The sequence below is a fragment of the Sapajus apella genome, unplaced genomic scaffold, assembly GCF_009761245.1.
Source record: "Sapajus apella isolate SASKATOON/1434 unplaced genomic scaffold, GSC_monkey_1.0 scaffold57, whole genome shotgun sequence".
NCBI lineage: Eukaryota > Metazoa > Chordata > Mammalia > Primates > Cebidae > Sapajus > Sapajus apella.
In genome coordinates this window covers 11811961-11835572 of record NW_022436997.1, presented here as the reverse complement: position 1 = coordinate 11835572, position 23612 = coordinate 11811961, and the positions used below count along the sequence as shown (strand labels likewise).

The following is a 23612-nucleotide window of genomic DNA, read 5'->3' as shown; positions in this document are numbered from 1 at the left end:
TTGTCACTTTGAAAGAAACTTGATATAATGCATTTCTTTTGTACATCAAAAGGACCTGGATAGTGAGAAGGAAGCAGACTGAATTGAGAGGAATTATACATTAAGTAATAAAATGAGCCCATTTTTAAAAATTTAGATGGTTCTTCCCTAACAGGATTCCCTCCTGCGCTTGTATAACAGAACCATTCACATTAGCCACTAAATATTTAGTACTTAAGGAAGCTGAGGAAGCTCAAAAGGGAAGTTGTTCTATAAATTTAGAAGACTGACTGACAGGAAAATTATAGAGTGAGCTATGATACATTCTTGAGAAAAATTCCACGGAGAATTTCAATTCTTTATTTTTCTTCATATTTTATACTGTCTTTCATATATACAAGTGATGCTTTTGGAATTTTCTTCTGCTGATACTATTGACTCAGCCTCAGTGGAGAGAATTCAGTCCTATGTATGCCTAGGTATAAAAAGCAAGCAATGTTTTCAGTTCTAAACTAGTTTAATAACACATTTGGCAAGTTGTGTTTCTTCAGATATTGGAGGTTTATTGAGTATTCTTTTGTCTCAGTTTCAAATGATATTTACATGGCAGGTAAATTGAGATGATTCTCTGTCCTAAATTTCTGTTTGTTTTTTTTGTTTTGTTTTGTTTTTTTGTTTATTGGTGCAGAAAAAAGTCACGTTAAATGGTTTCTTGGACACGCTAATGTCAGATCCTCCCCCACAGTGTCTGGTCTGGTTGCCTCTTCTGCATCGACTAGCAAATGTGGAAAATGGTGAGTAGTTACCACTGAGCAAAGGTGATTTTTTAAATTATTGAAAATAGGCCAATAGGTCTACAGTTAGTAAGCCCAGGTCATTGTTTTAGGGAAGCCTATTTAGTGGCTCTTAGTTTTGTTTAGGATAGAACTAACCCATCTCCCTGTTCAGGAAGGCCTCAAAGGACCACTGAAAAATTAGGACCGTCAGTTCTAAAAACATATTAAATCTCATGGTGTTCTTCTCAATTACAAGTCAAGTGTGGTTAAAAGGCTTGTCACAATAGAAGGCGAACTTCAACAAGTAGTGTAACATTATTTTGTATTTGTTTTAGATTTGAATTTCTCATATTTGCATACATGGTACTGATTATTTCTTCCTGGGCTCTCAACCAGAAACAGGTGGGAGAAATGAGAAAAGAAATAGATGATAGCACCCTATTAATCTTTAGTCATGTATTCCAGATTGTGAGCTTTCAATAGTTGTACTTATGTTAAAGATAAAAGTAAAATAACTTTCATATCATGTCTTTTTTAAAGCAAGTATTTCTAGGATTAAAGGAACTACTGTTGGCATATCCAGATTTAAATATGAAATACAGTTTGGGACAAAATTTAAAGAAATTTAAACATGGAACAGTTCAATGTCTCCATCTAAGCTTTAGGTGTTCCTGCTTACTGTTCAATGTAACTGAAAATTCTCCAGAATTGACCAGGAAATAATTTAGTCCATATCTCTTACTAGTGATTTAACTTAAGTCTCTATATATTACTCAACTTCTATGTATTTATTTAATATGCACTGCATCTAAAGTTAGCTTAATTTTAAATTATCATTCAGAATTTTTAGCATCTGCCCTTATTTATCTCAGTTAGTTAAAAGTTACGAATTTATCCTCTTTTGCTCATGGAGAAAATTTAAAGAATGAATTTACTTTTTTTTTTTGCAATCACTGACAATCATAGATTTTTTTGTTTCTTTATCCTTATGCAGAAGCGAAGAGCAATCAAGGTCCATGTTATTATGCAACATGAGTTCATATTACTGTTTACAGTTCTAGAACTAGTCATTTTTCAATCATAAAGCTATAATTTCATTCCTTCTCTCCCAGCATTTCCTGCTGCAGGAGATCAGTTTCTTAGGCACTGTCCCAGAGCAGTTGTCCTTAGATTCAAGTCCCACTATGCTCTTTCTCAAGAGCCAGAAAGGAAAGTTATGATACTTGTTTAGAAGACAGTGCATCCAGAGCTAGTTATTTCTTCATTTTTACACTTTGCTTTTTATCTTTATTTATTCTTATTTGCATTCTTTTTCCTGGCTGATCAGCCAGAGAATAGCTTTATCAAAGGCAAGAATTGTTATTGTTGTTTTAGTATCTAGCTCATAGCATGTAGACAATTGCTTGAATTTGATCACTTAAATCTAATATTTTACTTTGCTTCAAATCTAATATTTTGCTTTGTCTGCTTTATAATTCAAATTTCCTACCAAAGAAAGTTAACTGTCTCTTGAGCTATCTGAATTATGTAGAACTGATTTCAGATAATTTGTACATCTTTTTAGGGTCTTATAACACTTGCCTCAGGAAAGAAAAAAAATCTGTTTGTCAGATGTAGGCAATGCCACTCATTAAGTAAGCCTATTAGTCACTCCACTTTTCAAAAAGTAACTTAATTCTCTCATCCACATCCAGTTTTTCACTCTCTGCCCACCTTCCTTTCTTTTTTCTTCCTCTCGTTCTCCATGTCCCTGATATTTGCTCTTTTACCCTGGACAATCAGCATTCACCCCTTGTGCTTCTGACTCTTCCAGTGAGCTGTGCTGGTCTCCTGGAGACAGAGAGCAGTTTGGAGTAAAGGCAAGTCTGCTTGAGTAATTTAAATTCTTGTAATGTGAGATATGAGAGTAGAAAAAGCAAATGGCATTACAGAGATTTTTGTTGCTAAAGACACCTCTTCTCCATCCTGTTTCATTTCTTCCACCCCCACAGGTGTGACTGAAAAGGGTTGTGAGTATGCAGGAGTGAACTAAATGCTTCTCTGAGCCCAAATCAACTATCATCTGAAATTGTGGCACAAAGGACAATTTCTGTAAGGCTGCATTTTCCTTCTTCTGATTCATACTTTTGTTTTCTTGTTTTTTCTTCACTTACTTCCCCCTTAGTCTTCCATCCAGTTGAGTGTTCCTACTGCCACAGTGAGAGTATGATGGGATTTCGCTACCGATGCCAACAGTGTCACAATTACCAGCTCTGTCAGGACTGCTTCTGGAGGGGACATGCCGGTGGTTCTCATAGCAACCAGCACCAAATGAAAGAGTACACGTCATGGGTAAGGCGAGGTCCAGGCAATACTTGCAGTTGGATGTGTGAGTGTTGCCCAGAATGAAAGAGAATATCAAGGATAGTGGTAGAGTTAAAAAGCAAATTTACTTTCTAACCCAAGTCTAGTATTCAGTCCCCCTTGCTCCCATCCTCCGCCCCACTGCATGCTCTTACTTATTCTGTCGGAACTCACTATAGCTTCCTGAGACTTAAAATATAGGAAGATTCAAAACTATATTACTTCTTGGAATATAGATAATTCAGTACTGATTTAAATAACAACTGAAGAGCAAGGACCTTCTGGAAGATAGTCTTATATTCACAGTAAGTTAAAATGTTTTCCAAGTTTTGTTTGTAGAAATGGCTTAAGAATTATTGTTAGTTTTCTTTTTCTTAGATTCTGGAGTTCTTGTTAGTGCATGACTAGAATATTAAAGAAACAAGTATGAGAGGAGAGTGTGGACTTAATAATACCATTCCATTTTACTTTTCTGCAGTGGGTAGGGAGGTGAGATTGTGGTGATATTAGCAAACCATCTTTTCATGAATAGTGTGAGTGACCAACCTGGCAAAGGTAGCATGTGAGTATCTGTGTGATAGATGTATTCTCAGGAGCATGTGGCACCAGGTCTGTGGGAGGAAATGTGACTCCGTGTGCTCACTTTTCAAATGGGTTATGATTTACTGACCTTTATCTATCTTAGTTAAACTCAAATATCAGTTCCAACAATGTCGCCCTTGGACATCTCTTCAAGGATTGGTTTTTGTAGGATGTATAGATTGGTTTATGTGGGATATACCATCAGCCCTGCCAGCACCTCTTAGAATAGTTCTGTCACAAGAAAATGCAACATATTTATGAGTTTTTCTACATTTTAATGTATTTCAATTCAATATGTAGTCTTTACTTAAAGAAGTCTTCAGAATATACATCTTAGATCAAAATGTTCTTCCTAGGAATTATTCTTGGGAACTAATATTTGGTGTAAATATATGAGTACTTCATCACCAGTCAGATTCTGAATTCAAGTAATAGTTCTTCACCAAGTCAGAGCATACTGAGAATTTCTATGCCAATTCCAGTCCAATTCCTCACTGTTGTTTACATCATGCTGAGGATAGATAGATAGATACGTTAACACGGATCGTGAACTACAATTTAGCTTAGAATATAGGAGCTAAAACTTCGTATTTTCTTATTGTTAGCATATTACCATTGTTCAAACTTCTAACCTGTATCCTAGGATATTTGGTGTTTGAAAACTAATCAGATTTAGTTGTTTTACATAAATGCTAAATCCACATAGGGACACTCATTCTTAGAGGTTGTACAGATACTGCAGGACACTATCTGTACAAAGAAGAATCAGACTCCTTGAGAGGACAGAAGTCCCTATGGTTTGTGGGGCAAAGAGCTGCTGTTGCTGCTGTCTTAACTGTTCTAAGAATTGCATCTCCTAACAAAAGCCAAAGAGGGACTTCTTGAACAACGCTCTTATTATTTAGCTTTTTAAAAATGAGGACACTAGTCACTTCATTATATTACCAGTTGTGGACTCTAGGTATAAAAGAAAGTGACAAAATTTGAAATGGCTTCTTATAGAAAGGAAAAATATAGTTAAAATTTTATTATTATTTTATTATATTATTATTATTACATTATTTGAAAGTAGTGGCAAAAACTGCAATTGCTTTTGCACCAACAAATAATATACAGCTAGTGCTCGACTTACAACCACGGTCAGGACTGCGGACCAGTCATAACACAATTTGGTCGTAAGTTGAGTAGGTTATATGTACAGTTGAAATGGTGCACGCGGAGATGGTAGTGCTGCTGGAAGCTGGTCCGCACTGTTGTACGCCCAGCTGGGCAACGTTTGCACTGCCAGACACGAAGCAGTCGTGGCCAGCGATTGTGGTCATAAAGTTGAATCGTCGTAAGTTGCATAGGTGGTAAGTCGATCAATACCTGTATGTGGTAGGCTACTTTTATATAATTTTGACTGTATAATATCAAGATAAACATCCCAACAATATAAACAAAATAAAGGCAGCATGATTCTCTGAAAATAACTTAAATTTTAAATGCTGAAGACTCAGGTTCAAGTTTCACTTTCATTTCTAACTGGATGTGTTCAGCCACACCTGAAACATCTTTCTTGCACCTGGACTCCTGCAAAATTTTCTGCTCATCTTCCTTCCGTGCCTATTTCGGCATAAACCATTTTCTGTTCTTAAGTGACAGCAGTCCTTCTAGAGTTAGGTCAGATGCTGCCATGCCTGTGATTTAAACTTTTCATGGCCTCTTCTGTCCTGGGAATAAAGAGACATTTCTTAATGAGCCATGTAAAGACTTTGATCATCTGCCTCCTGCTTTCCTCCCCAGAAGGGCTCCCTTCACTGTTGCTGCCTCCTCCATCTCAAATGACTTTCCCAGTCTGCTGAGTTTTTGTCAGGACTCCTGCAGGCCTATTAAGTCCCAACTCAGGTGTCCCATGCACAATGCCCGCTTCCATTTATTGCAGCATTTGCTGACACTGAGCAGCAGGAGGTAGCTTGTTCGGAAACTCTCTTCCAGCATTGAGCAAACTTCTAGACTCAGAGTCAGCACTGAAAAAGGATTTCTCCCCTGAATGAATATCTATTATGAAAAGCAAATCAGTTGACAAAATGTTACATAAATGTTAGCTGTTATCACTTCTACCTTTCTTCTTTCCAGAAATCACCTGCTAAGAAACTGACTAATGCATTAAGCAAGTCCCTGAGCTGTGCTTCCAGCCGTGAACCTTTGCACCCCATGTTCCCAGATCAGCCTGAGAAGCCACTCAACTTGGCTCACATCGTGTGAGTATCTCTGTCCTCACAGTAAAGAGACATTTTTCTTTAAGAACACATGTCTGGAGCCAAACAAAGACAATTTCATATCCATGCTCAACAACCAAGTTTTTTAATTTAATTTTTTAAAAAATTTTGTTGTCATTGTTGAGGTATACAGTACTTCTACCAGGCTGTACCAGTAAAGTATGTAACTAACATAATTCGCCTGAAGGTAGAAAATATTTCAGAAAGCTTAGTTATAAAAAATGGATGTTAGTGGTGTCTGCACATTGGAAGTTGACAATCAATTGGATCACTGTGTGGTAAAAAATGATTTATAGCATGTTATCCCTTAATCTCATATGTGCTTTGAGTTCCAAATATAAAAGCTCTTTGTTTTATTTCTCTGCAGACCCAGTTTAAAGATGCCAGAAAACCTAGAAATTACTTTTGTTTTTTATCTCAAGCTGCATAACTTTAGAAGAATCATAGCCTGTGCAGGGGAAGGTTGAAAAGAGGGAATATTTTATCAGAATATCCCAAAACTTATTTTCTTCAAAATATGTGAGTTTCGTGACGGAAGATGTTGGGCGAGCAAATGGTCCTTCCAGCCATCCCTGCTACCTCCCAGAAGTTTCATGCCTTTGAATCTCTCTCAGCCTGGGTAGCCAAGATAACAAGGGGGCTTTGGTAGAAGAAACAGTTTTTTCCTTGCTGTTACCTTGGGCTCAGAAGAAGAAAGAGTCTCATTACCTGCTTCTATGCACACTTAGATATCATGTAGTCACAGATGCCTCCTTATGAACTGCCTGTAGTTTTCCACAGTTCGTTGGGACCTATCACAACATAGGGCCTGTGTTTGCATGTTGACATCAAGAGATGTGCTGATGGGACCTACCAATATAGGAATTCAACAATGCAAAGTTCATGCTCCAGCAAGTTCAGCATATGATCTGTAAAGGGTACTGTGGTGGGTAGGAGACCCTCATGAAAGCAGCAGCTCTGTTCTCTGATGGACCTTAGCAAATACCACCAAACGATTTGTGCTGCAGTCACATCTGTGAGCTTTGTATATGTACTTTGAGGCTTTGTTTTGGTTGTTCCTGGGGGTGCTTTGCAGCATCTCTGACCTCAGCAGCATACACAGCCTGGAGGCTCCTGTTTCTCAGCTTACAAGCTGGCATGGGCTCAGTCTCCAGAAACTAATGTAAACTAATTTTGTAGAATGTGGTTCACTTATTTTTGGAAATTATGCTTCCATAAATAAGCCATAAAGTAAGCCAGGGGTAAATAAATCTGGGGAATGTCCCAAAAGGCCAACCACTTGCAGAAATCTACTGGATAGGAGCTTATTAAGGATCTTATTAAGGTCTAGACTTTCTTTCCCATAGCCAATTAGACACAATCACTAAGTTGCTAATGAGTGACCACAGCAAAGTGAGAGCAGCCAGTGCTCCCTGAGCTCTCAGAATAATTTTCCATCAGCCCTGCTAGCAGTTTCACCCCAAGAGAGCAGCCTTCAACGGAGCTGCTGGGTGTCATGAAGATAGGGAGTGTGGGTGTGAATGGCCTGGCTCTAAGAGCTTTGCTGTGGCCCACTCCTCCAAAGAATTAGGAAGTGATGCACTGCAATGTAAAAGTTTGTTTCACAGTGAGTCACATTGGAGTATTATCTAACTCCAGGCCTTGTACCCAGTGGGTGTTAGGATTTTGTGTGTCTGTGTGTGTGTGTGTGTGTGTGTGTGTGTGTGTGTGTGTCTGAGAGAGAGAGAGATTTATTTAATTGGCTGAGTAATAATTTTTAAATTTTGACTTATGGAGCAATATAATCTGTTCTGTTACTTACAAATTAACTGAAGGCTATATCTATACAATACATTCTTAGTTTAGGATGTGGAGAGGTTTTAAAATTCCATACAAAATGTGTCTTCTTCTGAGAAAGCCTCCATGTATTTTATCAGATCCTCAAGAGACCTTGAATCAAAATACTGATCTGTACTCACTGATTACATATTTTCCCAGAGTGAAAGTTTTAATTTTAAAATGCAAATTATACAAGATATTTAATTGTTGAAATAACATACAAGAAATCCTGGGTGTATAATGTCCAGTCTATATTAGACATTCTACATCCAGAATTTCTTGTATGTTATTTTTTATAGCTAAAAATAGAATTTTTTTTCTATTTTAGCCATAGAATTTTTTTTGATTTTTTTTGGTATTTCTTTATTAAAATGCTATTATCATGAGTAGATATCCATGTCTTTTTTCTGAGACTTCTAATTTTAAAATGTATTGCTCATTTAACTATTCTAAATCATCATAGGCACATCAAGGCCATTTACGTGAAAAAATAACCGTATTGAGCCTTAATCTTTTACAAAGAAGAATGCTCTCTTAATCTGTTATAATGAACATGTACATGGAATTAATGAATATTCACACTTCTTCCAAATGTATGTAAATAAGATTTTGATAAATTAGACAAAAATATATGACATTCCATACCATGTCCTTTTATAATAAGCCATCCTGCTATTTTTATACAGTGCTGTACAATGGTAATAAGTGAAATTTAAGAAATAAACCACACCAATACTCCCACCTCCACTCTACCCTTAATTTAGTACTCCCAAATATGACTTAAATTATAAAGGTCTTATGCAGAAGGAATATTAACACAGTGCAGAAATGTTTGTAGTAAGAAGCTTTATCATTGAGTCTCTAGCAAAAGTCATCCTTAAAGTATGTTCCTTAGAACTATATGCAGCGTTAAAAATATTTTTTCTCGCTGTAGCTGTGTCTCGGTCATCCTCATTCCCTCTCTGACCTTTCCCTATGCTTCTGTAAATAATTTATTAAGCAATCTTTAATTGTAGTACAAAACACATCTTTCTCATTCTTTGCATATAGTGTCACAAAAATATGCCAGTCCATATCAGTTACACATAGGGATAAGTTTACAGACAGAGGTAAGAAGGGAGCAGTGAGTAGGGTGCAAGCACTGGCAATACTGACGGGCATACTCTGTCATGTGCTGACGACCTAGGGTTCTGAGCATTGGGAATTATAGCACAGATTCAAAATAAAACTTTTTTTTGCCACTGTGATTTTGTAAATTAATACAAATCCTCCAAAGACATATTCAGAAAAAAAATCCATGATGTAAATGTTTAAGTGAAGGATAACTGTATGTCCTTACATAGTGCTGAAATATGTAGAACATTAAATAGCCCATGAATATGGAATTTGATGTGGAACATTATACAGTCTTCTTAAATGCACATCTTGCTGTTCAATGATTTTGTTAAAATTGCCACTACATGTCACATGTATACCTATGTAACAAACCTGCACGGTCTGCACATGTATCCTAGAACTTAAAGTAAAATTTAAAAAAAAAATTGTTACTAGTCCTCTAATACATATTACATCCAATTGTGAGCAGCAAAAGCATTATAAGATATAAATAAAATTGAGAAAATAATAAGTGGAAAATGCTTTATCAATACCTCATGAATATATTTAAAAATATTTTCTTTATTCATTTAAAACTCAAGTTCCTACTTTTTTTTTTTTTTTTTTTTTTTTTTTTGTGGAAACAGGATATCTCTATATTACCCAGGCTGATCTGGAACTCCTAGGCTGAGATTACAAGTGTGAGCCACCACACCTGGCCACAACTTAAATGTGAAAAAAATGGCAAAAATGTGGCATAGCCTATGTAAGAAATTAACATTTTACAAGTAGCCTTAGATACAGAAAAAAAAAAAAAACATAGATTGAATCAATGGGATTTTTAAACAGGTTGTTGTACTCATATCTCTCTCACACACATATACACACATGCATACATTTACATATGGAAATGAAGCATGTGACACATAGAAAATGCCATTTTTCTTTACTATCGCCAAGGGATTTTTGACCCATGTTGTAGAGAGGTACTGCCAGCCATCAATTCGTCCTTAAATAGAAATGAGCAGGTGGTGACATTTTGGTATTTTGGCATTTCTTCTTAGCTATTGTATTGTTTGTAAATGTTACCATGATTAACGGTCTCTATTCTGTTCAATTTTTTGCTGCCAAAAGTGATACTTGGTAAGTAGTGCAATAGCTTCCAGTCCACTTACAAAGGTGTATAATCATGATAGTAAGTGGTGATGAGACACAAAACAAGTGAGGCTAGTTTAGAACTAAGTATTCTTCTGCTGTACACTCAGTTTACAAAGATGTCACTTACATAAAAATGTCCTCTGAAGATCTTGTCCAGAAGGCCCTTGTGACTTACTCTGTTTTGTGGAGCTGTTTCTTATTCATAAAAGCAAATATGTTCAGAATTCCCAGTGTGACCCATTTGTTAGATAAGATACCTTGCCATTTGATTATGGAGGAAATAGGAATTTCAGTCCCTCTGAAAACCCATCATTTGGTGCCCAGCTTAGCCATTCTTTGTCCCAAGTTCAATATTTCAATGGTAGGCCTTAAACAATGCCATTTGCTGAGAAACCTTGATTTCAGCTGTGCAGTGACTAGATTCAATAGAATAAATTTACCAAGCTAGTTAAAAAACATTGTAAATCCACTTGTTTTCTCATTTTTAGACATAGAGCAAAATGGAAAAGTTAGGGAAAAAAAAAGATAAAATCAGAAGTGTGGGCTCAAGTATTTTTTTCAACACTTTGCAAATCTACAATGAAGATGTTATACTCTGTTCATGGTTTTAAAATCTAACAGACCAAACTTTTCATAATTCACATAGGACATTTGTATAAAATTAGCATCCTTCTTATAAAGTGCTATTTACTTAAGGCAGAAGTAGTTTTAAACTAGCCTTGCGTTGCTCTGTTATATCAAAGTTATATTTTAGATAAGCAATGCAAAACACTAAGATTGCTTTCAGAACTTCACTTTTGTCTAGAGTAGATGAAACAGTGAATCTGTGGTTTTGTCTTCATCCAGCAGATGATATGTCTTACAAAATCTCAGAGTATAGTTTAGCACCAGCTATTCATTGAAAAAAGTTTCAATGAATTTTTGTTATTTTTTATTTTTTTATTTTTCCATAAGTTATTGGGGTACAGGTGGTATTTGGTTATATGAGTAAGTTCTTCAGTGGTGATTTGTGAGATTTTGGTGTACCCATCACCCTAACAGTATGCACTGGACCATATTTGTAATCTTTTATCCCTTACCCCAAAGACTATTATTCTAAGTTTCAATACATTTTCACATGTAGTACTGACATTTTAAAACCAGCAGAGCTTCACATCCATTTCATTCAATACATTGGGATATACATGTCTACCTTTTTCCCAGAATCTCTTCATTGTAGAATCTAAAGCCACTTGGTTCTCTAAGGTAAAAATTAAACCATTTATAAATTTGGCTCTTAATCAAGCCAACACATATTAATTATTTAGGCTGCTATAATTAATGTCTCATCTTCAAAAAGTTCTATACTGTCAAACTCAAATATAGAATTATAGTGAAACTGAAATTTCCTCTGATTCAGAATAATGCCCTATCTCATTTTCCATCTTTTGAACTCGAAATCACAGCTCATATTACCATTCAATATTCTATATTGAACCTAAAATAAGACTAAAAATGGCTTGGAGATGAGATAGGGATCTTAGCCCTATTGTTTTACCTGAACTAAGGAAAAGAATGACAGAATGAAATGAAAATCAGACCAAGGAAGACAAACTCCATGCAGTTGGTATTTAGAACCATGAGCAATTATATAGAAAATGTCATTCTCTTTTCCTTCTCTTATCGTAAGAACACAAGGGAAGCTTATAGGATACCATACACCATATATTCTATCATATGGATCACCCCAACAACAGAAACTAACTTCATAAATCCTTGTAGAGCTTAATTGTATCTTTACTTACACCAAAGGCAAATAAGGTATGATATGATTTTATTGCCTGTGTCCTTTCAGACCAGGCATGTTGGAGAGGGCCATCATCATGGAGAACACAGAAGGAACTTTCCAAAGCCTCAGGAATCCTCCTCTTTCCAAGAGAATGTAGATTAGATGATCAGATTTTTATGGCTTCTTGAGAAGCAGCAGAAGTGAGGCCACTGACTTCTTCAAAATCCCTGCTCCATTGCAGAATATTATACAATAAAACATCAAGGCTCAAAGCTCATGCATCAATATTCCCATGGTGTCTGGAGATCTGCCTCCCAGTGTTTACCTGAGATTGTGTATTCTCAAGGAAATGTAACTTTAAAGCTCTTAAGGAATTTAATTGGAAAACGTAAGATTTCTTGCTGATCCTGGGAAAGGTAGAACTCAGATCTTCCCATCCCCTTTCCTGGAGGGATGATGGGAATTTTTTAATTTGTGACTTTTATTTGTTTTAACTTTCCATTCACACTGTCTTTTGTTTTAGGCCTCCCAGACCTGTAACCAGCATGAACGACACCCTGTTTTCCCACTCTGTTCCCTCCTCAGGAAGTCCTTTTATTACCAGGAGGTAAGTTCCATACCCTATTATAAAATAAACCCTTTCTTTGGTAATGAGCCTTGATTTTGTGGTAAGAAAAATATTCTTATGTAAGCCAAAAGAAGAATATTGTTACTGGAAACTAGCTTGCAAATATCCATTATAAGTTTTCCATTTCATTCATTTGTATGTATTTAAAGAGGGGTAGGATGGCTTTGGAGATTAATGTCATCTCTGGAAACCTGCATTTATAATTTACCCACAGCAAGAATGTGAAGTATGTTTCAGTTTTACTACTGACACACATGCATCCCATTTCATTAAGGAAGTCACTTTCGTAGTCCTCAGAGTGGTCTGTTGAAGTCAAGGAATTAGAATTTGAAGACGCAGTGGTGTTTTATTATATAAATGGTGAAACATGTCATTATTTAAAGCAAAGATACAAAAGAATCCTTTGTTGGTGAATCCTGAAGTTCCTGAGGCTAGAGACTAAAGACTAAACTTGGAAATGTAGTTTCCATATAAGTAATTTCATCGATAATAAGAAGAACTTTTTTAAAAGGTGGATCTGCATCTCATTTCTTTGCACAAGATCCATTCCCATGTGAGCAAGAAACAGGAGAAGCAAGTATTTCTCTAAGAGTTAGCATGAGACCTATGCAGGGTCAAGAGGTGCTCTGAGTCATTTGATCAAATATTGTGAATCAAGCACCAGATAATTATTTTATAAATACATGGAGAAGGCTCACAGGAAAGCAAAAACAAAGGTAAGGAAAATTGGAGTGAGTAATTGAACATAAGATTTCAAATGTCTTTCAGTGGAAAAAAGTACAGCCTCATATTTTACAAAATGCACATAATTCATCATTTCCCTGAAGAGGTTTATAAGGTGCCAGTTTCACTGTAATATCCTGATACATTCAACTGAGGATTTGAAGACAGTGGTACTATAAGAACACAGCTGACTTTTTTTCCCTCTGAGTTCCTGTATGTCCCCGTCAACAGGAACCTGAGATGAAGATGTTCCCCATAACTGTAATTAGCAGAATAAACAGAATGTTTCTGATATATAAATGAGGTCTGTAACAAGTGGAAACGAGGAGGCAGTTAAACAGCAGAATATCCACAGTAAAATAATACAGTTTAGGCCCTCAGTAACTTCCTTTCAGCACTCTTTTTTAGAATCACCAGCAAAGTCAACCATTTTTCTTTCTTGAGTGAAATCATAAATTATAAAGTCTGTAAATGACACAGGTCTATAAATCTATCTAGGGAAGACCTGACGTGATATTTAGAAATATGTGCTTTTATTAGGAAGCTCTGCATTCTGCAGATGTCAAGCAGAGGTTGACCCCATCCTTACTGAAGGTCATTTTATATCATTTCAGCTTGGACGGTGCTTTTGGTGGATGCGTCTAGATGGATAACATGACTTCTTCTACCCTAAAATATTCCTATAATACTTTGAGCTGTTCTGGTTCCTCCAGGGTTCATGGTACCCATTAACCCAAAATATGATTATTTCCCTTTTTTCTCAGTTTTAGTCCTTTTGGAATATTCTCTGTGAACTACAGATATGTTGTTTAAAGCTCACAGTTCTTCCTATCACCACAGAGATTGGTCTTTGGTTTCTGTTTGAGGGTGCTGTTCAATAAAGCTGTATACACTAAATGTCTTTCCTCTCTGAGTGGGCCTTGCTCTGTCCATGGGAAGTTTTAATGAGGTCTCATTGTTTGAATCCCTCAGGTTACCTGAGGGGATAAGTGCATCCAGCCCTGTGGCTGAAGAGCATTCCCTCATAAAGCTGTTCGTAAATCAGCTTGATCACGGTGCACGGTCAGTATCCCCACCCTGAACTGCTAATCGTAGTAGTAGTTCCATAGCTAGACTGATAGTCATTCTACTCTGGCACTAAAATCCTCTTGTAGTATGTCTTATTGGAGATAGAGGTCTTCTGGGGTTTAATGACATCGTGTTGAGAATTTTCAACTTGAGCTGGACTTCACAGCTCTTTTCTCTCCTTTACATATATTTTATGGATTTCATCGCCTCATACTAGTATATAAGAGATGTATATATGTGACATGTATCAAACTGGATCTTGTTTGGACAAGTCTCTGCTCTTGTACCATTTGCAAAACCCCAGATGGTAATTTCTAAGACTCTTGAATTAAGGAGTCTATTGGAAAGATCATTAGCATTAACTGAGTGAGGCTAGGACAATGTCATATAGCTGGACCTTACTGTAGTTAAAGAGTTGAGGACTTGTGGCTTTCTGTCCCATTGGACCTGGTCCATTTTCCCCCCAGGAGGACAGTCTGATTCCTAATGAAGTAACAATTTCAAAATCAGTTTCTTTTTTGCAGTGCTTATTCCCTATCACTTGGTAATGCTGGTGGTGCATCTCTTTTTATTTTTGACAGTTACAAGAAAATGGCCATTTATAGAAGTTACACAATGCTTTCAATAAATCCCAAATAAATTTTGGGAAACAGATGAAGCCATTGAGTAAAAATAAATATACATACTAGCTAATATAAAATGAATCCCTTTTGATTTCTTAATCATGTTGATAAACTGAGATCGATGAAAATCCATTATGCCAGATGTAGGCAGAAGTTAAAGGTCCTATACTTCTATCATTGAAACAGAATCAATGAAATATGACCTACAGCTCTGCTATCACTTCTAGCCCACCCCAAAAATGAAATAAAATCTAAGCAAGCCAAATATAGTGCTGGTCAGTATAAGGCAGCACCAAGAAAGTAGGGAAGTTCTCCATATTTTATTTAGCCTATGTGTTCAGTTTTTGTATCATAGCAGATCCTAGAAAGATAAAGCGAATGAGGATAAATAGAAATCCCCACTCCAGAATTCTCACCACAAACTCCTGGCATTATTCACCTAGGGCCCTTTCCAAGTATACTACTTTGATCTTCAAAAGACACAGGGATATAACTTTGCAGTCTTCAACATCCTAGTAACCTACTTCATACAGATTTATGAGTGTGTACCTCTGGTTACCAGCATCATCTGTCGCATTCCCTGTTCTTACATCCTTTTTTAGCTATGTACTTGATTCACTTTTCCCTTACTTCAAAGAAAAAAAAAGGGAATTCTCAAAGGCACTCTCCCTTGGTCCTTTGAAGTCTTCTTATATGTGTGTTTGTTTATGTGTGTGTGCACATGTGCACATGTGTACGTTCAGTGCTGGTTAGAAATTAGATATAATGTGGGTCAAATAACACAATCGATGGACCGATTCACTGCATTCATTTTCTTTACTATAAACTGTATCCCTCAGCCTCAGATTGTTTTCTTATAAATTTATAGGAAAGAATGGCTGACATGATGGAAATCTATTATCACCACTAGGGAAAGAGCTCTAAGAGCTGTGTATGGTGAGCCAGCAATATTATGTAAGCTTATGAAAGATAGTGTATTATTATTGCAAATATTATTGCACGGACTGATCCAAAGCCAGGTCCCAATGGCTCTTTCTCCCTTTCACTGCCCACAGCTCTGTGCTTCTTAGGATCTGCTATCTTTGTTGGCATCATGCCTCCTTTTTAAAATCTTAATTATCTTGCCATAATCCTTACTTAGTTTCTATAAGAAAGTTAACCAATACTTTTTTGTGTCAAGTAAGCTTCTTTCACTATGGCTAAGCTTCTTCATTAGTCACAATAAAGACTAATAAAAAAATTAGTCACACTTCTTTTACCTCCAATTTTAGGAGCATCATTTAATGGTTTCACAGGTATTTTCATAGCTGTAAGCTCTAAAGTGGTAAGCAGTCACAAAAGGAATCACCTTGACTATTCTATGTAACATCTAGCCAGATTTTGTCAATCCACCAAATGTTAGGAAATTGCTTATAATTTATATAGCATGTTGAACACAATCTAATATGCTAGTTTCTGGTTTGCTGCAATAACAAGTAGTTAATTAATGATATTGTATTAGATGGCCAGGCATAGTGGCTCATGCCTGTAATCCCAGCACTTTGGGAGGCTAAGGCGGGTGGATCACCTGAGGTCAGGAGTTCGAGACCAGCCTGGTCAATGTGATGAAACCCCATCTCTACTAAAAATACAAAAATTACCTGGGCGCAGTGGCAGACCACCTGTAATCCTAGCTACTCGGGAGGCTGAGGCAGGAAAATAGCTTGAACCTAGGAGGCAGAGGTTGTAGTGAGCTGAGATCATGCTATTGCACTCCAGCCTGGGCAACAAAAGCAAAATTCCAGCTCAAAAAATAAAAATATATCAAATGATAACTCTATTAGGCTCTGTAGTTCCTATAGGGAGAGCACACCCACCCCAGATACTTCCCAAATCCTGATCCCTCCCAGAGGGGTAGCATTTGTGAGTTATTTTTTGGGTTGACCTATTGGTCAGTTGATGGATAGGTTTGGGTTTTCAACCAAAGAAATGCTAATTCACTCTACCTTTTTCATATTTTTTTTAAACATTTTTGCTTGCCCAAAGATTCTTTACTTAACAACCCTGGCTTTTAATCTGACTCAAAAAGTTCAAACTAAATTTTAAATATTGTGATTTGATAATCAAAAGTGGCTGAAAATAAATTTGAGATACTAAATATAGCCTTTCCTTTTGAAAAATCAAAGTTTTCTCCATAGCTAATTTGTGCTTAGGTTAATGCCCATCCATTTTCATTAATAAAGCAGATAAATTTGTAAATCTACATCTGACACCACCCTGAAGATTTCTCATTCTTTTCAAACTTTCTGGGAATGTTGTATGAAATTTTATGAATTTAAATATTCACTCTCTGCAGATAATTCTTTATGTAGCTCCAAAGCTCTACTAATATGCTAGATTTTTTTCAAACTAGAATTACACCAGTTTTCACATCAACCCTAACAGTTTTCTTTACTAAAATGTTAATGCGTGATTAAAACCACAATCACCTCTCTTGTTCAGTTCAGTAACCTTTATTCTCCTGCTAGAATTGCTTTGGCTGTTGTCTCTGCATGCCCTGTACCAAGCAAACTTTCCTAGAAGCTCTCTGGACAAAAGTGCAATTGCTATGACTTGATGATACCTGGGTACAATGTAGTAAATTAAATATGACCTAAGAATTCTTATTTTTTCCATGGTCCCTGTTTGAGATGGTTCAACTTCTATGCCAGCCTGAATTGATGACAGCTAATTTTCCCATTGAGACACTAATCTATTTTTTTAATACTGGGCTATGAATTTTCATTTGATAAATATTTTATATTTTAGATGTAAGCTATTGAAATCTAGAAAAAAAAAGAAACAGAATGTTTCAAGACATAATTTCTTGACAAAACAGATTTGTGAATTGTTTTTTACTGGATTTAAATTAGTGTGATGGTCTTATTACTAGACTATGTATTTCTAATGAGAAGGAAAATTTTATACACTATAGATAGTTACTTAAGGAGAGAGCCAATTTTACAAGTCATTCTTCACAAATCCAAATGTCACACAAGCTTACTAATAATTTTATCAATAGAAATAAATATATCTATTCTCAATTTGCTATATTTCAAATATCATTTTCCTTTTAAACATTGTGATAATTATTCTATATTAATATAATTTGTTTCTATAATATTGGTTCTCTGTAAGACTGCCGCCGGGACTTTAATATCATGTTCAATACAAGAAAAAATAATATTTGTCAAGGGATAACATAGTAACTCAACATTAGCAGAAGTGATTTATAAAAGTGTATTTGAGGTATCCAGGAAGCATCTGTGTGTGATTTTGTTACCTTTGGACCGAGCCGTGCCAAATGTTTTCACTGAAGTAAAACTATTGCCATCAGTTGTCACCCTTCAAAACTAAGGGGATAATTTTTTTAATAAGTAGAAACATTTTGAGATTGTTCTACTTTTCCAGAACCCATTGTGTCATTTTGTGTGTGTGTGTGTATGTGAAAAATTTTGGAAGAAGGTTTTTTTAATCTCTAGATATGCTACTTTCCAAAGATCTAAAAAGGGAATGATGAGAAGCTAGAGGATTTTTGTTAGAGAAAAAAAAAGTCTGAAGAAATATTTCCTGCCTTTTTTCTTTCAGCAGATATATGAACTTCAAAATTTACCATGTCATGCCCTCCAAGGTATGGCTGTTACCACAACCATCAGTGATAATATGTATGCAAAAGGATGTGCTCATACAGTGGCAAGGGATTAGTGAAAAGAAAAAGATAATAAGAAAAAGAGATTTGTGTGCATATAATTTTAGAAAAGATAGTCTTGCTTCTCTTTGAGACTCAGATTAGAAAAGGTGTAGCCCATGGTCAAGGTAAGCCCCAAATAATTCCCAGTTTCAGAGCTTAAAAGGAAGAATGCACTTTGATTTGAAGACAAGGCATGTAGAACAGGAGTTTTTGTAGCTCAGGCTGCATTATATGAAAGCCATTGCCACATTCTGACACAATGATATGCTGGAAGCATTCTTTCCTTAGTAAGAAAGTTGGTTCTATTGTGCCTGATCCTAAATCCCACAAAAAATTAGAAACTTAACATCTCCATGCAAACCACAAAGCTGCAAAATGAAAATTTAGAATCTAAATTAGTCTATAAGATACTGTGATAATATAGTGCCTTGAAGGGATCATAATAAGCCACACATCATTACTGTTTTAGTCCCTTTATGTTGCTATAAAGGAATACCTGAGGCTGGGTAATTGATAAAGAAAAGAGGTTTAGGCCAGGCATGGTGGCTCACACCTATAATCCCAGCACTTTGGGAGGCCAAGGTGAGTGGATTGCCTAAGATCAGGAGTTCGAGACCAGCCTGGCCAACATGGGAAAACCCCGTCTCTGCTAAAAATACAAAAGAAAAAAAAAATTAGCTGGGCATGGTGGCAGTTAAGCTCTGAAACCGGGAACTATTTGGGGTTCACCTTGACCATGGAATACACCTTTTCTAATCTGAGTCTCAAAGAGAAGCAAGATTATCATTTCTAAAATTACATATATAATCTCAGCTACTCAGGAGGCTGAGGCAGGAGAATCGCTTGAACCTGGGAGCCAGAGGTTGCAGTGTGCCAAGATCACGCCTTTGCACTCCAGCCTGGACAACAAGGGTGAAACTCTGTCTGTCTCAAAAAAAAAAAAAAAAAACAAAAAAAAACAGAGGTTTATTTGGCTCATGGTTCTGCAGGCTGTACGTGAAGCATGAAGCATGGCATCAGCATCTGCTTCTGATGTAATAGATCAGTCTAGCTTTAGTTACACAAAACAATTGGAGGGATATTGGGCAGCAGGGGTACTGTAGATACTGCATAATGAATGTGCGGAGATCTGCTTCAGTAGACAAAGGCTGAATGCAGTTTTGGCGGGATAATGGTACATCACAGAAAACACAAACTATGATGGCTTAAGGTGATTATTTGGCCCTGATGGGCAGTTTTAAAAGGAAAACATCAATATGCTGGAAAAAGAAAAGTATTAAGGTCATCAAGAAAGTAAATTCTCCTAAAACACAATCTAATTTATTTTTAAAGTCAATTTTGGGCTGGGCACGGTGGCTTATACCTGTAATCTCAGCACTTTGGGAAGCTGAGGTGGCCAGATCACTTGAGGTTGGGAGCTCGAGACCAGCCTGGCCAACATGGTGAAACCCCGTCTCTACTAAAAACACAAAAATTAGCCAGGTGTGGTAGCACATGCCTGTAATCCCAGCTACTCAGGAGGCTGAGGCAGGAGAATTTCTTGAACCCAGAAGGTGGAGATTGCAGTGAGCCAAGATGGCACCACTGCACTCCAGCCTGTGTGACAGAGCAAGACTCCATCTCAAGAAAAGTCAACTTTGTTTGTGTACAGTTGAACTTTTTAAGTACAGCAATACTTTGTGTAACAGATGTCTTTCTGAAGAGCTGAGTGAAAATGTCATTCATCTGACAAACATGCATGCCTACTCTTTGCTAGTCATTTTCTTTACAAATCAAATTTAATATTAAGTTTATCAGGGACCTCACTATTCAAGGAATCTTTTAGTATACACTATTATAAAGCAAGAATTCCAACTATAATGTGGATAATTCTAATGTGAGATATATAAATTTCTATTTTTTAGTTCATGACCTGAAAGAATGGTGCTTTATAGTAGAACCTCAAAACTTGTAGTATAAAGTTTTTAAGAGTTTAACTAATTTATAAACCATCATACATATATTTAGTAGATTTAGAATTTCTTGAAATTTTTGGCAGAAGCTCACAATTTAGATCCCAATAGTTAAATATTTAGTATTCAAACAAAGTCAGACAATTTATTTTTCTATTTTCTATGAAGAAGGAGAGGGACAATTTTAGGTTCACCAGTGTGTAGGGCAAATTCTTAACCTATAGAGGAGCAAACTTTAAACACATTACCAATACAATTGTAATACTAAGAATTAATACCATATTTCTCAATGCAGCATGACTACAAGTTGCCACAGTAGATTTTGGATGACTTTACTATAGCCACACTTAATGAATTATTAATTATATTTATATTCATACTTTAATATAACTATATTTTAAATTTTAAAATTGTTATTTAAATTACCAAAGAAAATTTGTAGTTCCCATAATGAATCTACAATGTTAAGAATTTGCTTTAGCAATAAGACTATATTCACTAACTTTGCATTAACACAAACATAAGAAATAACAATATATATGTATAAGACTCAAAAGTGTATATCTCTGTTCCTCTGAAAATTTTCTTTGTAGCTGCACAGCCGAGATCATGTGGCTTGTGCTTGAAGTAGTAAAACACTTCTAATAAGAAGCAATCTCTAGCTATGTAATTATCAAGTCTTTCTATTCAGCACAGAAAGGTGGAGAATGTAGGGAGGGCTAGAGTAAAGTTCTTCAGTGGGCTCTAAAGGCTGGCAGAACTTAGTGAACTACTGGACTGTTTACATGATATGCCATGATAAATGTTGAATGAATTTTCATTGTGTCTAGACATACCCAGTATAAATGCTTGCTTGTTAAGCAAATAGCAGAGGTCAAATCTGGGATTATGGTGATTGTGATTGTGGTTCTCAGGCTGGGTTTCTACTCCCACTTGAACTCTGTGGAAATCTGAAAACATTTCCAAAATAATAAGAGATCTGTCAAATGGAACTTGGATCTAGACCTGGGAGTGTCTGTTGCCAGTTTCTATTCTTGAATGCATTGCCGTGTTTACGCTTTTCTTGGCTTTCCCATCTTATTAACTAGCTCTCCTCCCAAGGACAGTGAAGTAGAGCAGAGCAAACTGCTGGCTAGGGCTGCTCCAGCTTTTCTGAAGGGCAAAGGGTAAGTTACAGCCAGAGTGTACTGGAACCCTGCATTAACTAAACTAAAAATGGAGAGTTCTTTTGTCAAAAATGCTTTGTGTGTGAAAGGCCATCTTTAATTCAGTAAAAGTAGCTCTGCTATAACCCAATTAACAGCACTAAGTAGATATTTCCAGTAGACACATCTGTGTTGTTATTCACTTTCCCAGATTTGTTTCTTTTTCTTTTTTGAAATTACTAAGCTGAAGATTCGATTTTCTGAAGGATATTTTATCTTTGCTTGCAAACCGTTTCAATGTATTTACTGTACAGATGAATACCTTGGCCTTAGTGGTTGAAAATGTAAATCTGTTTTCTAAAAAGTTATCTAACCTAAATGGAAGTCTTTATTTTTAAAGTTAGTGAAATAGAATTGTGGGTTTTATTGCTTGGATTTCGCTTGTGTTTTTCCTAGCACATCACTTACTACCCTTCCTTTACTTGCTTGGTTTTCTAAATGCCTTTGCTACCAAAAACTCACTCCTACCTTCTCTGCTTATTTCTGTCCACCTCGCTTAACAACGCCCTTTCTTTCCCCCTGCCCTGTTTCAGGATACAGTACAGCCTGAATGTGGCAGACAGGCTAGCTGATGAACATGTTCTCATCGGGTTGTATGTCAACATGCTCCGGAACAACCCCTCATGGTTAGTGCAGGTTTGGCTGCTTGACTGTCCTTAGAGAGGGATACAGTCTGAGCTGGTGACAAGCAGTCTCAGCAAGGAGCAAGGTCACTGGATGCCAATGGTGACACTGAAGCACTGTTAACTGATTCAATTAAGAAGTCTTTTGTGATGTTAGCTCGGATACTTCCCATAAGGGAACCATAGGATTCATATCCTTGTTTATATATTAGCTAAAGGGAAAACTTGCATAAAGGGATACCTTGCTAAATATTAGCCTTCAGGTGGATTCAGAACTCCAGGTCCACAAGTCAGTTCTGTGCTACATGTCATGTCAAATTACCTACCACAGGATGGTGATACAAGAATTTGTCTTATTCCAAGAACGTGGATGTCTCTGCTGATTTGGAAAACAATGCCTCATTTTACTTAAGATAAGAGTGAAAAAGAACAAATGCAATGTGATCGAATCACAAAATAGGAATCATTTCTTTCACAATGATAACAGTGGGAAAAATTGCCTTTCAGCAATTCTACTATACATGTTTCTGATGACCATCCTGCTAAAGCCTGCCTTCACATCTTGGAATACACAAAATGTAGTTTCAGATATGTTAAATTCAGGAATTAAGATAGCCCTACATATTTGGATAAAGGCATTCATAAGGCTTTTCTCCATTTTAATTGTGACATAGGAGACTCCTTCCATTGGTTAAAGTTACTTGATGTTAATAATAAATGTGGATTTGCAACTTGAATGAAAGGAAAAGGACAAACTGCATATTTATCACATGTACTTTTCAATCTAGTTCAGACTACTGTATGATCATATTTAGCAAACCAGTTCCTTGAATCATATGTCATTTTACTCAACCACTTCAATTTTCTCTGAACTAAGGGCCCATGGATTTTCCATAGTTTTAATTATTAGGAGAGCCAGTGGGTTAAATTTTCATTAAAATGTTTCAGACATTTAGCATAACAAGTCCCCTTTCCTCTACTATTAGAGGAAAAGTCACTGGCAAAATTAATGGCAATTACATTAAAAGTAATGGCAAAAACCACAATTACTTTTGCATCGACCTAGTATTTCACCAAGGCATCCCTCAGATGCTAGGCCATTGCTCCGTGCTCCTTCCTTTTACCACTTGTGTTATTAGCCACTTTGTTTCTGGACCTCTTTCCTCCTCACTTGAATATTTTCAAACTTTCTTCCTGCTGCTGCTTCTTACACCTATTTTTGCAAGATTAGTACATGAGATAACTTTTAGTTCTCATGAACTGATGAACATTTATGTGTTTTAGTACATACATGTATCTTA

General features: G+C 36.3%; 1 protein-coding gene across 39 annotated transcripts in view; it reads left to right on the top strand.

Annotated features, from left to right (window-relative positions):
• Positions 1-23612, top strand: part of DTNA (dystrobrevin alpha) — a 380851-nt gene that overhangs the window by 306461 nt on the left and 50778 nt on the right. For 10 of the 39 annotated variants that reach the window (XM_032245335.1, XM_032245338.1, XM_032245337.1 and 7 more), the window contains 8 exons: positions 668-773; positions 2920-3086; positions 5799-5923; positions 9989-9997; positions 12304-12387; positions 14104-14193; positions 21572-21649; positions 22222-22314. In XM_032245335.1, coding sequence (XP_032101226.1) covers positions 668-773; positions 2920-3086; positions 5799-5923; positions 9989-9997; positions 12304-12387; positions 14104-14193; positions 21572-21649; positions 22222-22314 — 752 coding nt within the window. Of the gene's footprint in view, positions 1-667; positions 774-2919; positions 3404-5798; positions 5924-9988; positions 9998-12303; positions 12388-13745; positions 14033-14103; positions 14194-21571; positions 21650-22221; positions 22315-23612 lie in introns of those variants that run through there. The other 29 variants (XM_032245355.1, XM_032245351.1, XM_032245354.1 and 26 more) reach the window with 15 other exon arrangements.